This window comes from Microtus pennsylvanicus, chromosome 9, assembly GCF_037038515.1.
Source record: "Microtus pennsylvanicus isolate mMicPen1 chromosome 9, mMicPen1.hap1, whole genome shotgun sequence".
In the NCBI taxonomy this organism is placed as follows: domain Eukaryota; kingdom Metazoa; phylum Chordata; class Mammalia; order Rodentia; family Cricetidae; genus Microtus; species Microtus pennsylvanicus.
The window spans coordinates 7422873-7438073 of NC_134587.1; the positions used below are offsets into that span (position 1 = coordinate 7422873).

The 15201-nt window shown below is 44.1% G+C and overlaps 1 protein-coding gene across 1 annotated transcript in view; it reads left to right on the top strand.

Moving 5' to 3' along the window:
- Positions 1 to 15201, top strand: part of Pde11a (phosphodiesterase 11A) — a 262795-nt gene that overhangs the window by 147848 nt on the left and 99746 nt on the right. Inside the window, exon 10 of the mRNA XM_075984824.1 lies at positions 8925 to 8975. Within this exon, the coding sequence (XP_075840939.1) occupies positions 8925 to 8975 (51 nt within the window). The remainder of the gene's footprint in view (positions 1 to 8924; positions 8976 to 15201) is intronic.

Here is a 15201-nt window from a genome sequence, read left to right on the forward strand (position 1 = left end):
GGGAATGCTGTGTTCTCTGCTCTTCATAACAAACAAGAGGAACAAGTAATCGGGGAGTTCATTAGAAAAGCCCTTGTGAGACATAAATAGGTTTAGTAACCTTCATGATTAAGGAGAGCAACCTCACTGTGGAACAGAACCTGAGAAACACTGCAGCTGTGGGAACGAGCACGTCTTTTAAAACACATATAAATCATAGTCCAATGTGCATATGTAGAGAGTCACACTGAATCACGCTAAGAATCAATCACAAAAACTTCTTTAATTTCAGTGTTAATGGTTGAGATCCTTTGTGACAGACGAGTAGGAACTTAGAGAACTAGAGAAATCATTACCACGTGAAACTTTTTCCAAAGAAGATGGCTGTCTCTCTCCTCCTAATGACATTTACATGATAGAGACAGAGATATTTCCTGACAGTTATGTAACAGAGATAAGCCAGCCCTTACCTGTCTCTTATAGTATCTTTTTTCATGAGTATTGGAATGTGTTTAATAAATGCAATATCTAATAATCAAATGATATATGTTAACTATAAACAATATCTAATATGCACACACTATAATCGCACTTGAAAATCTTATCTACCAAATGCAATCTTTATACTACAGAAAGGAATTAGGAAGTAATAAAAACATCAAGTAAACCACAAGATCCATATAGTAGAATTCACATACTGGTTCATTTGCTATAGTTTTAGACATAATCCCAACTCACAATTCCAAGTTGCTATTTGTTTTGCCCATCCTTCATGGTAACCATTTGGACTCATCATCAAGGAGTTCCAACCTGTTCCTTTCAGGGGTTCAAGGGCTACTCTTCCTCTATGGTTGAAGTGAAAGAGACCTGTAGCTTACTCTGTGTGGTGGTTTTAATAAGAGTGGTCCCTATAGGCTCATATAGTTGAATGCTTAGTCACCAGGGAATGGCACTATTTGAAAGGGATATAGGGTGTGGCCTTGGAGGAAGTATGTCAGTAGGGGTGGGTTTTGAAGTTTGAAAAGCCCACACAAGCCTCTTGTCTCCTGCTGCCTATGATCAGGATGTAGCACTCAGTTACTGCTCCAGCACCTGCCAGCAAGATGCCCAAAGTGCTTACCACGGAGTTTTATAGAAGACCACACCATCAACACGTATTTCTACGAGCTTCACACGTGACCCTTCTCCCTTAGCCAAAAAGCAGCTGATCCTAAAGTCATCTAGATAACAGATAAATATTTTACTTCTTATCCGAGATCAAGTGATTTTTATTCTACTTTAAATTAAAAAAAGTTCAAACCTATAGATTTTTAAAATATGGCCTATGTTTTGAAGATGATAACCAATCGTATGGTGGAATGTTATCTGATGTAGTTCTTTGAACATTCCATCCCATGAGTCAACAGGGCAGTTACTGAAATATTTGACAATAGAAACCGATCGCTCTCAATACAGCTGTTCAGTCACCACGTTTTAAATCCTGTCATCAACTTCTTCTTTTTTTTTCCCTTTTTTTTTTTAATTCAAGTGTATAGATCTTCACACAGCTAGGTAACATTTCTGTCAGGTCATCCCAAGTAAATTGTCTTCTCGGGAGAGATTGTCGCCTTTCTTAGCTGGAGGATTACTGCTGATGGCAAGCTTTCTTATTTCAGAGCTCTTCAATAGAAATTATTTGGGCTTTTGCTTCAAATCATCTCAGGAAAAATTCAGTATCCGATTCAAACTTTGCCATCAGAGCCATCAGCCCATGAGTAAATAGTCTTGTAGCCCCCTTTCAGAGGGAGACAGCCAGTCTGGATTCTCACGGGGCCTTTGCTCCTCCGCTCTGTGAAGCGGTTCTTCATGTTCAAGCTTCTGCGGCGGCTTGTTTCTCATCCCAGGAGCAAATGGCTGACCACCCAATTAACACTGAAAACAGCTGGGACAAGAGCTCTGCCCTCAACCAAGTTAGGTTCCTGGAATTGCAAGACAAGCATTTGGCTCAGGTCTTGAACCACATGCTGCAGAGGGCAAAGCTTGACACATTAGTCCCGTTTTCTAGCTCTGCCCATTGCTCTTCTCTTGAAATAGAATTAATTGTCTTTCCCTGCTGTGCAAACTGAACTCAAGAGCAGAGCTGTTTTCTTCTGCCTTTCTCGGGCTTGATAATGGCCTTATCTTGCTTTTTTTCTGTTTTGCTAGGAACTAGTTCAATCCCAAAGTTAATTAAAGCCGTGGGGTTTTGCCAGCAGTGATTTATTTGAGAACTACAAAGAATGCGTAAGTCAGAGCTCATCAACAAAACCGAGTTGCTAGTTTCAACTTCCAAATACTTTCTAAATTAACAGTGACGCAAAAGATAAATTCATCTGGGATAGAAATTTCCTTGTGAAAGTTTAATGTTGGTTCAAGTGTCCCTAGGATCAGCTGTTTACTTTCCTATGTAAGCTTTAGACAAATTTTATTTAGCTGACAAAGAAATTAACTACTGTTTATATTATGGCCAACCCCTCACAACCTACCAACATTTCTCATAGAAGAAGACAGTGTGGATATTGTTATTCATTTTGCAATTTTTCTTCCAAACTATTAAGACACATTCAATGAAACTTTTTTACCTATCAAACATATTATTGTTCAAAATGTGGGCTGCACCCCTATCCTTGCTATGCAGTAGAAAGCTTGGGGAACTCTGTAGATTATAAAATTAATACAGCCTGGAATTGTAGAAGGGTCCTTTTGTTTCTCCAGGAATGCTCAAAAATAAGAAAGTGTGTGCTTTTTATGTTTTGTTAAATTCAGTTCTTGACTATAGAAATTGATTTGCGTTTTGGTCATTAGCTGTGCCATATAATTTTATGCATATATAAAACAGTCATGGTTTTCTTTGGAAGACTGACTGGGCTAGAAGTAATCAGGAATTGCTTCTGTTCTTTCCCTGCAGTTTCTGCCACAGATGGTAGGTTAATGAGGTTATGTAGTTCTGTTTATTTTTGAGGATCTTTGAAATGTAACAAAATACCACAGGCAGAATGGCTGAAACACTGGAAATTAATTTTTCCGTATTTTTTGAGTCTCAAGGTCAAGTCAAGAGACACCAGTGGTCTGGGCTCTTTTGTAACCTTTCTCTTGGGCTCATGGGTGCTTGTCTTTTTGGCGTGTCCTTACATGGTCACTCCTCACTCTGTGTGTTGTCTGTGTCCTATGTCCTAAGGTCATTTTCTTGCCAGCAAAACCACTCACAGCTGACGGGGTACACTCGCGTGACCTCATTTTAACCTTAATGACCCCCTCACAATCCTGTCTCCAAATATGGTCACGTTCTGAGAGGGAGGGATTCAGTCTATGAATTTGGCCAAGTGAGAGACACAATTCAGTTCCTAACAGAAGCATTGTGGAAAATATTCCAGCCTTAAAGCATTTGGTAAACATCCAGATTAAACATCCCAAAGGAAAAGTCCCTGGGAGGTGCGGGGATGACAGAAAGAAAATGAGTATCTTGGAATTCCACTTAGCTTTGTCCATAGATTTTTTTTAGCCTTGTTGACTTGGGTCAGGGAGACGTCGTTTTACCACGTGATACAGGGTAGACGGTAGATCGGAGCTTCAGATTAATGATGAATCATTTAATATAAATAGACCTCAAACTGTGTAGGAATCCGTTGCTGATCTGAAATACAATTTTAACCAGCCTTGGCTATGACTCTCTTACCCATACTGCTCAGTTCATGCCCGCTCATGGTGTCTGTTATTATTTCACCAAGGAAATATCAGGGACTCAGTCTGCTGCTAAGGGAAACCAGGAGGAATATGAGCGATAGAGGGTCTTTTCTTCTCAGTGTTCTTCTGTTTGAAATGTCAACTCACCAAATACACTAAGTGACAATGAAGTTTCAAGCCTAATCCTAAGTGCAGGGTGTGCGTTAATGATCAAAGCTAGAGCTAATCTTTAATTTCATGGTCTTGTCAATCGGCCTTTTATTGCCATAAGAAATTACCAGAGGAAAACAAAGACTCATGGTTTCATGGTCACGTGACCTGAGACAAGACCGAGAGCACAGTTGGTGCAAAGCTGCTCAACTCAAGGCCCCTGAGAAGCAAAGGGAGACAGAGGAGAGACGCGAGGGACAGACTATTACCCTTCCAAAGCATGCCACCAGTGGCCTGCTTCTTCCAACCAGGTCCCATCCCGAAGGACACAACCTTTCACACTGAGCTCTTGAGGGCCATTCCAGAGCCAAACCACAATAATGGTGCCTGAGCTCTGGGTGGGTGGGGGTGGGGACACAGGCAGTTGAGACAAGTGATGGAGAAAGCATCCTCAACTCGAAGGATGCAAAATGGGGAGAAGTGGTTTCTTGAAGTGATCGGAGAGGATCTCACTGTAGACATGACAATCAACCTAATTTCAAAAGCCCTTCCAGGTAAAATGAGAGGGAGCACTCAGGTGAAGAAGAACTTGGTGTTATAAAGAGTCAAAGGAGGTCAGTGGGATTGGAGTAGACAGAAACAGAAGAGGACAAGTGACATTAAGGGCAGTTTGAAGGGTGCCAATGACCAAATTGTACAGGACCTACTGAGTCCTTGCACAGGACTGGATTACCCTGTTAAGCTAAAAACTGTAAGCAATCTGCAGGCAGCGTTGGGATTGGTGAGAACCTGATGGTGGGTTTTCATCTGGAGGATGGGACAACCGGATTTTGACTTGTGCAAACTTGCTCTACCTGATGGTGACACAGAGACCAGAGTCTTTATCCAAGCTCTGCAGCTCTGATGGACTGAGCTTAGGAAGACATGGAGTTACAGGAGCGGAGATGTCATATTTTTCCTGACGAATTTGGTGTGAGGAAAAGAGTTCAGAGGAAAAAGTCAAAGATAATCCTGAGGTTTCTGGTTTAAATAAATTGCTGGATAGGGTGCTACTTATGGAGCCAAGAAAGTCTCTGGGAGAAAAGATTTGTGCAGAATATTCATTTCCTTTTGCTGCCTTAATGAATTCACTGCAGTCCAGTGAATTAAAACAATACAAATTTATTATGCTGTAATTCTGGAGGTTGTAAGTCTACAAGAGACCTTACAAGGCTAAAGTCGAGATGTAGGAAGGTCTTTGTTCTACTGGAGATGTTAGCAGTCTGTGTCTCCGGCCTTTCTGCCTTGTAGAGCTAGCCTCATTGCTACGGCCCCCCTCCTAACCTTCACTGACTGACCAAGCATCACACCACCTCACTCTGGCTCTTTCTCCCTCGCTTCTTAAGCTTGTAAGGATGGTGGGGATACACTAGGCCCACTTAGTTACTTATCAGTGTTAATTCCTTCTGTGGACACCTCTGTTTGCGATCTACTATAATGTGTTCACAGATAACAGAGATGTCTTACGAGATGGACACAGATGTCTTGTGAGTCGGAGTTGGAGAGTCTTGTTCTCTCTAGCATGTGTGGAAAAAAAATCAACATGTGTGTTTGAGGCGTGTTAAATTTGAGTTGCCAGTGAGTCTGCCCATCAGGAACTAACTCATCGTGGTGGTCAATGCGAACAAGAGTGGGGGACGTGCAAGGACAGATTCGCACTTAACAGGCGAGCCGTGGAAAGCGATGGCGTGCCGTGGCGTGGTCGGAAAAGAAAACGGTCATAGAAAACTATTGCACTAGAGTGGGACAGGAAAGCAAGGAGAAAAGCAGCAGAAGAGCCAGAGACGCAGGGTGAGAACTCAAACAATGTACGGCCAGGGGAGCCCAGGGAGGAGCCTTAAAGAAAAAAGGAAGTGTGAGCCTCTGGGTTTAGTTCTGCCACATGGGAGCATCTGAGCGTCTGTGGGCAGATTGGTCAATAAAAGATTGGAAATTTGAGCCAAGGTGTCAGTGCAGTGGCGAAGGTAGCTTTGAGACTGATGGAGGTGGGTGGTGATCATGATCACACATGTTGAAGTTCTTCTCCATGACATTAGCAGTATCTGCAGACGCTCTTAAAGCAGAGAGGCAGGCCTGGTGAGAGGGCTCAGGGCATCAAGGCCGTTGCTGCCAAACCCCATAGCCTGAGTTCGATCCCTGTGGTAGTTTGGATGTCATTGGCCCCATAATCTCATAGGGAGTGCCACTATTAGGAGGTGTGGCTTTGTTGGAGTGGTTATGGCCTTCTTGGAAGAAGTGTCTCTGTGGGGGACATGCTTTGAGGTTTCCTAGGCTCAGGATACTGCTCAGTGTCTCAGCTGGCTTCCTGTGGCCTGCATACAAGATGCAGCCACCTGCACATCTGCCTGCACACCGCCATGCTCCCTGTCATGATGCTAATAGACTGAATCCCCAAAAGTGTAAGCGAGCCACCCCAATTAAAAGTTCTCTTTATAAGATTTACTGTGGTCATGGTGTCTCTTCATAGCAATAAAACCCCTAACTAAGGCAATACCCAAGGTTTATATTATGGAAAGGGAGAACTGACTCCCACAAGTAGTTCCCTTAGCTGGACACAAGTAACACACACACACACACACACATGCGCACACACACACACATTCACGTGTGAATTTAAAGTTTAAAAGGGATCTAAATAATGAGTTTGTCATTTTTGGTCACAGCCTTTGTAAGAAGAAGCTGGGAGTAGCAAGACCACCTCTAGTCAGAGCGCCACACAGAAAAGGGTAGAGAAGCCACTGACGCTCATTGCTCCACCCTGTGTATGCAGCAAACACAGATTATCAGCGGAGGGAGACACCGCCTCGCCCTTCCCAGATGCACCCGAGGGCTGCACGAAAAGCGGCAACGACACAGAGAAGATGGACAGGGTCTCTGTGCAGGGGGGATTCCCAGATTCACGGAGTATCCCACATTCTTCCGTAACACACACAAGGCCCTGGGTCCAACCCATAACACTTGCCATGGCTACTTTTCCAGTGCCATGAAGAGACATCGCGACCAAGGCAGCTTACAGAAGAAAGAGTTTATAGGGGTTTACGGTTCCGGAGGGTTAGAGTCTGTGACCATCACGGGGGTAGCATGGCAGCTGGCAGGCAGGCTTGGCGCTATCGCACTAGCTGAGAGCTCTCAGGCACCAGGCAGAAAGAAAGAGCTAACTGGGAAGGGTTTGGGCTTTTGAAACCTCAAAGCCCACCCCAGTGACACATCTCCTAAACCTTCCAAACCAGTTCACCGACTGGAGACCAATAAACGTAGGAGCCTATGTTCAAACCAACACAGCACTGAAAAAAGATCCTCCTTAATGCGGTCCTGAAGCCCTTTAGAACTAAATAACAAGAAGAGCCTGGAGTAACACTGAAATAGCCCTGGGGAAACTCGGGCTCTCTCTATCTTGAGTAACTTGCTCCTCTGCCACTGCTTTTCTGGGGACTGCTAGAGGGACTTGCTACCATCTCCCCAATTTACCATAAAGGCTGGATGCCGCAGAACGAGGCGTGAGAATTCCCTCCTGTTCATCTCCGTGGCACTGGACCTTTTAGGAGAAGGTGGTTGAAAGATTCTTGGAGTCAAAATTGGTAACTCTCAGAGTTCCAGCTCTTGGAGGCTGAGGCAGGAGGATCTTCACAAGTTAGAGATCAGCCAGGCTAGGTCGTGAATCCCAGGAGAACCTAGAATATAATGTGAGATTCTGTCCCAGAAAATCAAAACAAACCAAAAGTACTCTGAGCCCGATTCCTCCTCCACCCTCCGGTTCTGAGTCATGGAATAGGAGATAAGATTTAAAGGCACAAACCAAAAGCTTCTTGATGATATTATTTGTCAGAATAAATAAAATAAGGAAAATTTAATAGCCCTGAAAAATATCCAAAGTATTTATTTCCTTAAGTCTCTGTCTTTCCCAATGTACAAAATTAGTTTTGATTTATCATAGACATAAAAACAAGCAAGAAACTTCTGGAAGACAGGAAGGCAGAACAAGTTGTATGTGTGTGCACATACATGTAAGCATACGTCAGTAACTTTAGAGGTGAGAAAACACTTCTTAGAAAAGATGCATGACAAGTATGATAAATCAAAATTGAAAACTTCAATTCATTAAAAGAATAACCAGGCACAATGCACACGCCTGTAAGTCTTAGCTGCGGAGAATCTGAGGCAGAAGAATCTTCAGGGCAGTGAAGATAGCCCTCCTCTTAAAAACAAGTAAACAAAAGCATACTGTTACACTATAGACTGGGAAGCAATGTTTATGAATATGTATGCATATATATATATATAATAGACCTTGGTCCTAAAATATACAACAAACCCTATACCTCAATTAAATATAAAAAAGAAACTAATTTTAAGTGAGCGGAGAACCTTAGTATATAATAGTTATTTGCTTCACTGGTTCAAATAGCTGCAATTTAGTACCATTGATAGGTTTTTTTTTTCTCTTAAATAATAAAAGAAATGGAGAATGGATTTAAGGAAAGCGGTAGCAGGCCTCAGCCACAAGCTAAAAGCCTGGCTGATCACCATCTGGTGGCGGAGATTATAATTGCAGTTTTTGGTTTCAGTTTTAGGTTAACAGCCTATTTTAAAGACTTAATATACAAAAAAGAGTTGCAAACACCTAAGACAATCTACAATAACAATAAATTTAGTTTACCTTAATAAAACAGAACCAAAAGAACAGAATTTTATTGAAAAACCATTGAATCAATGAAAATTATAATATATGATATTCAGCCAAATATGTATGTTGTAGACTTAACGACTGTTAATAGTATCAACATAAGTTAATTTGTGTGCTGGGTAGACATATACCATTGCACTCAGTTTTCCTAAGAACTCAGGGAACTACAAACCCACTCCAGGTAACACTGTTACAATAAACATTCGCCAGTAGAAACTCATTTTGTTGCTAATAAGCAAACCTTACAGACATTATTTGTCTCACTATCCAACGCTTTTGGGAGGCCCTCCTGAAAGTGAAAGGCGATTGGAAAAGCGAGGGGGAAAGGAGTCGTGGTTACTTACTGACGCTCTGTCCTCTTCCGCACCAGGTGCTGTCGTACCACGCCACGTGTTCCAAGGCCGAAGTCGACAAGTTTAAGGTGAGGACAGGAACCGTCGCGCTGTTAGCACTTAAACTCTGTCTGAATGTGGAGCCGGGTCCGGGGCAGAGAGGCTTGGAGTCCTTCGCTATGGAGAGGTGGAAGGATTAAACAACTCAGTCATCCCTGTGTGGTTTACAGGAGTCTTTCCTGCGCTAAGCTCACAGATATGGGGAGCCGGTCTGAATACCTGGGTGAGGATCGGAGCACCTGACTTAAGCAATGGTCTTACTTCTAACTTACTATGCACTTCAAAATTTTAGGGCCTTGTTGTCTTGTCTATCTATAAAACAAATGAAGAAGCGGGGCAGCGGTGGCGCATGCCTCTAATACTAGTACTCAGGAAGCAGACTTCTGTAGTTCGAGGCCAGTCTGATCCACAGCGTGAGTTACAGGACAGCCAGGGCTGCACAGAGAAACCCTGATTCGGGGCTTGGGGAAGAAAAGGAAAAGAAAAAAGAGCCTAAAACAAAGAAGAGCCAAAAACGAAGAGACTGAGGTCATAACTAACATTTTCCCCGCTCTTACTGTACACTGCAGGCGCTTTTCCTGCGCTCAACCATCTCAACCTCACGGCCCTGCAAAGGAAGGGCCATGTACACTGTTTTCCAGATGAGTCAACTGAGGAGGAGGGGGATCCATCTCAGAACGGCAGTTCTTAACCACATGCTCCCCCCCCAGGTGACCCCAGTCTGACTCCCATGAGTTTATGAATGAGCCTCAGGTGTCCATTTTTATCTTAGCCACCGTGGCTTCCTTGGTGCAGTTCAGAATTCCAGCTTGCCTCCTGCATTCCTACAAACCCTTTGTTAACAACAGCCACAAAATAGGAGGGCTGGGCATAGCTCAGTGGTATGTTCAAGGTCCTGGGTTCAATCCCCAGGACTTCAGGAAGAGCAAAACCACAGGAGTGTTGATTTTTTTTTTCTTCCTTAAAAAAAACTGGTGTTTGTATTTCTAAATTCTGTTAAAAGTTTTGAGAATGACTAGGAAAGGCTACTGCAACCATAAGAAACACCATATTTGTAGTATTAGTCTATGACATTGCTTGCTGCTCTTCTCGGAGCCCCGTTTACACAAAGATCCATTTTATCCTTGTAGGGAAAGAATGACACAGAGATATTTGATCCTGATAGAGTCATTTCGGAATGGAATCACACAAACCACTAAAGAGGACAAAGAAAGATCCTGAACACAGGGATAGAATTCCCCCAGGAGGGCAAGCAATGAGTTGTTACAGTAGGCAGATGCTTAAGGAAAAGTCTCACAGCGGTGCCCCAGATCACAGGACGAGGCTGTGCTAGCAAGAAGCAAGGACTGGCCCTGTAGGAAGGAACCTAATCTAGAGCAGTCAGTTAACAGAAGCAAGCTTCTTGGAGACTCTGTTAGTTTGTTTTCTGTCTCTAACAAAACGCCTAAAACTGTCATTTCTAAGCAATAGAGGTTTACTTAACTTATGCTGCAGAGGTTGAGAAACCCAAGGGTATTACTGACATCTGTTCAACATCTGGGGTGTGTGTGTGTGTGTGTGTGTGCCTGTGTGTGTGTGGTATGATGTGTGTGTGTGTGAGATGTGGTGTGGTGTGTGTGCCTATGTGTGTGTGTATGGTGTGTGTGTGCAGTGTGGTGTGTGTGTATGTGTGGTGTGGTGTGTGTATGTGTGGTGTGGTGTGTGTTTTTGTGCAGTGTGGTGTGATGTGTGTGCCTATGTGTTGTGTTCACATGTGTCTGTGTGCAGTGTGGTGTGTGTGTGGTGGGCTTCTTCCTTATCACAACAAGTCTGAGGTCCTCATGGGGTGAGAGGGCGCAGCAGTGCAGAGAGCCGCTCCATAGCCTTGCCTCCCTTTCAGGAAGCCATAGGTCCATCCATTCCTGAACAAAGTCAGTTCATGACTGTCCATGTCCCAAAGTGCCGCTTGTCAACACCGCTGCATTGACGACAAATTTCCCACGTGTCAGATTTGGGGATACATTGAAACCCTGGCATATTGACCAGGATGTGAACTCCACAGCGGGCATTTTTGTGTATTTCCTTCATGGTTCTGTCTCCGCTGCCTCTCACAGTTCTTAGTCCAACATGGCAGTCAGTAAGTACTTAGTGGATGAATGAATGAATGAATGCAAAGAGCATCCGTATTCTAGATCTCAAGCAGTTAGTCATCAAGAAAATATTAAAAATAGAACATGAAATTATTTTAGATGCCTATTTAAATTTTCTTTAATATTTATAAATTATATATTTTCCATAAAGATATTTAAAACTTATTTATTTTAATAAAATTTAGTTCACATACATCAAAACACCAGATATTATATGATAAATCTGTAAAATTTTTGGTTTTAATCTATAAATTTGAAAAGTTAGACAATAAAGTGAAAGTTTCCTTGCCTAGAAAGGTTGTTTATGGCAATACCTAGTTCCTGCTAAAATAATAATATGACATGTTATTCTTTCGTTTTTTGCTGCCATTCTGATTATTTTTGTTGCCAAAGCAGGGAAGTGACCAGAAAGAAGACAGCAAAGTACATAATAAGCTTAATGTGACTGTAAAAGCCACTAAGAGCCACCTCCCAAAACTACCGCAGGCTCCACAGTCAAGAGCAGACTGCTCTGTGAAGGCCACTAACCTTCTTGCAGGCTCCCTTCTTTAGAGCAAGGAGAACCCCATTGTCTTAGAGCATGCTGTACTTTCCTGTTATTGGCTCCTAAACACACTAAAAATATGAAGTATTTAAATTTGAGAACAAAGGGTTATTTGATCTTAAACTTACCAAGATTATTAACAGAACTGATTTATTCCAGATTTTATCCCAAAAGATATTAGCTGGTATCCTATGATACTGTAATTGAGATTTAGTAGATAAGTTTAACCAAATGGCTTTTTTCTTGATATATAAAGTAAATAAAACATTATCCTAATTGATAGCTGGTGTCTGTTGTAGCTGCAGCAGTGACATTAAAATGAGTGTCATAGAATAGTCCTGTGTATAGTCACAAGACGGCACTGGCAGACGCTCCAGACTCAATTGTATACAACTAGCTAAATACCTGAATACATGCTTTATTTTTACCAAGATATACGGACAAGCCACATCGACATCCAAATGTGCTGTGACCTACGTTATCTCTGCACCTTTGAAAATACGCAGAGTTCTTTTTAAATCACCATAGCGATTTATTTGAGTCTGGAGTCGGTGTTCTCCACAGACTTCCTGGGTGAAGGGAGGGATGAACACCACTGCTCACTTTGCTTGCTGGGACGAGAGCGCAGTGATTCGGAGATGGCCCAGGGTTTGGAAAGAAATTATTTAATTATCTGGTGGTGGAAAACATACGGAGCCCAACTACACACAACACAGGCATGTGACAGACCTCATAGAAGCCCAAGATGTTCCACATCCGGGTGTGCAAATGTCCCAGACACCAGCAAGATGTGGTTGTTTACATGAGTCTAAGAGCCTGTCTGAATCGAGAGTGTGTTCTGATGGAAGTGGAGTCCATGAGCCTCCCTGTCTACATACGAGTTCCAGGTCAGCATGAGCGCCGTCTCCTGGATCTCATCCCTCGACCAGCTATGGGCCCATGTGCTCAGTCGAGAGCACAAGTAGATGCTGAGGCCAGACTTGAGGATGGATTCGGCACATTCCATGATTCGGGTAGCTCAGGTTCCGGAGTGTCAGCTGCACACACCAGGGACCAGTGGCAGGAAACGTCCCGCAGACCATGCGAGGGATACTTTCCTTCCGGAATGACCATCAAGGGCTAGGAAGGTCAGTGCGGGTGAAGAGGTCGCTTGGTAAGGACAAGGAAGGCATCCCCTGAGGGTCCCAGTAAGAAGTGAGGGTGCCAGCAACACCGAAGAGTGGAGAGTGAGTTCTACACCCTTTGTTATTATTAGTTTACAACCATCTGTACACACGGAGGGAGTGGCTGAGGGGGACTGATAGGGAAGACCACCTGTAGCAAGTTTAATAACCGTTGATGTTAGGCTAACAAGTTTAATAACCGTTGATGTTAGGCTAACACCTTACCCTTCCTAGTACCTGCTGGTCCATCTGGTGGATTCCCCCCATTTGAGAATGCCATGAAGGAGCTATCTGGATTTCATTTCTTCTGATTCCCCTTATTTGTCTGAGTGAGAAGACTTTGGAGAGAGATGTGGTGGCCGATGGGAAAGCAGGACCAGACTTTGTCCCAGTTTTGTCCCTGTTGCTGTGACAAAACACCCTGATGGAAGTCACTTAAGGGAGAGCAAGTTTATGTCAGCTCACAGTTTCAGCAACAGTTTGAACCTGTGGTGGAGTCACTGTGGCAGGGGGGAGGCAGCTGGTCACGTGCACAGACAGGAGAGGAGAGAGAATGAGTGCAAGCATGCCACGTGCACAGACAGGAGCAGAGAGAGAATGAGTGCAAGCATGCCACGTGCACAGACAGGAGCGGAGAGAGAATGAGTGCACACATGCCACGTGCACAGACAGGAGCAGAGAGAGAATGAGTGCGTGCATGCCACGTGCACAGACAGGAGCGGAGAGAAATAGTGCGTACATGCCACGTGCACAGACAGGAGCAGAGAGAGAATGAGTGCACACACGCTTGTGCTCAACTCACTTTCTCCACTCACATAGTTCAGGATCTCCCACTGTGGCAATGGTGACATGCACCGTGACTGAGTCTTCCCACTTCCGTTAGCATATTCAAGAAAATCCCCCACAGCATATCCACAGGCCAGCTTGACCTAGACAGCCCTCACTGAGCCTCTCCTCTCAGCTCGTTCTAGAGTGTTCCTAGTTAACAATTAAAATTGCCCAACAAGGAGTTGAAAGCCCAGCCCTGCCCCACAGGTGGATTCTGCTTCTTCGGGAATGTCAGGTCTTGGGCTTCTTTTCCTGGCTCTGATACCACTCACACCTCAGGAAATGGTTTTGTCTGTAGGGCCCCTCACACACACGAAGATCCCAAACGTCTAGGTCCTAACAAGTTAGCTGCTTTTGGAAATCTGATTCTGATTATCACGTCGCTAAATTACTCTTTAGGGGCTGATTGCCTTGTGCAGTAATGAGCGTGCTGAGGTCCAAAGAAGCTTCTCCCTCATAAACACTTAGCGTCCCATGAACCTGAAATAAGAAAGTGGCACAGAGAAAACCTGTGCAGGTTTTAGTGCCTGTTTACATCTCCTTAGCACTGCGCTAACAGGAAAGACGTGGAGAGACCATGCTGACAATTAGATCTCCTTGAAGAGGGCTGCTTTAAGGGCTTCTTCTAATAACTGAAGACGCCAGCTGTGCTACCATGAGAAAACGAGTTAGCGCACCAATTATATGCACCTGTGGTTTTATGCACTTTCCTTGGATTCCACTGCAATGGACGGACCTAGTGGTCATCACCACCTACTGCCAGTATACCCAGTAGCGTCAACCTGTGCACACACTCGTGTTATACGGCCTCCTTCCGTCCCGTCTTCCATTGAGAACCGCATAAGTCACAGCAGCCATCAAAATGGAGGCTCGTTTACTGCCCATAACTGCTGCCGTAATTAAAGGCCCGTAACGCAAGGTGGCTGTTAGGGTTTAGACCACCTCTCCATGTTTCAGGTTTTCAGTATGAATGCCCAGGCCACAAATTAATAGCACGGCAAAGTAAACAAAACAAAACATGAGGAATAGACACTTCTGTAGGATTTACTAAGTGACCAGGTGGTGGCACACTCCTTTAATCCTTTAATCTCGGGAGGCCAAGGCAGATGGATTTCTGTGAGTGTGAGTTTGAGGCCAGCCTGGCCTACAGAGCAAGTTCCAGGACAGCCAAGGGTAATACAGTGGAACCCTGTCTTGGAAAAATTAAAACCAAACAAACAAACAAACCAAGTGATGAGATGGAGTTTCAAAGGGCTTCGTCATCCGCTGGTTTAGGTTTAAGAGGGTCACTTGAGTTCATACTGTCACGCCAATCTACCCAGGCCTTCAGGAGCAATCAGGAGTGGGAACGCCATGCTCCCTCTGTGGACCCGTGCTGGGAATGTGTTCCCCTAACGGCTCAGGGAAGCATTCCTGTCCCAAGTTGCCTCCTCCCTGCCATTTTTGCCAGTACATTGCAGAAAGAATGAGGACAGAGCATTCAGCCAAACCAGGTATCTCAGGGCACGCCGAGGAGGGGCAATCAGAGAAGGTCACTCTAGAGGGCTGCCTGGAATAGAGGTCAGCCGCTCGGTGTCACCCACCAGATCAG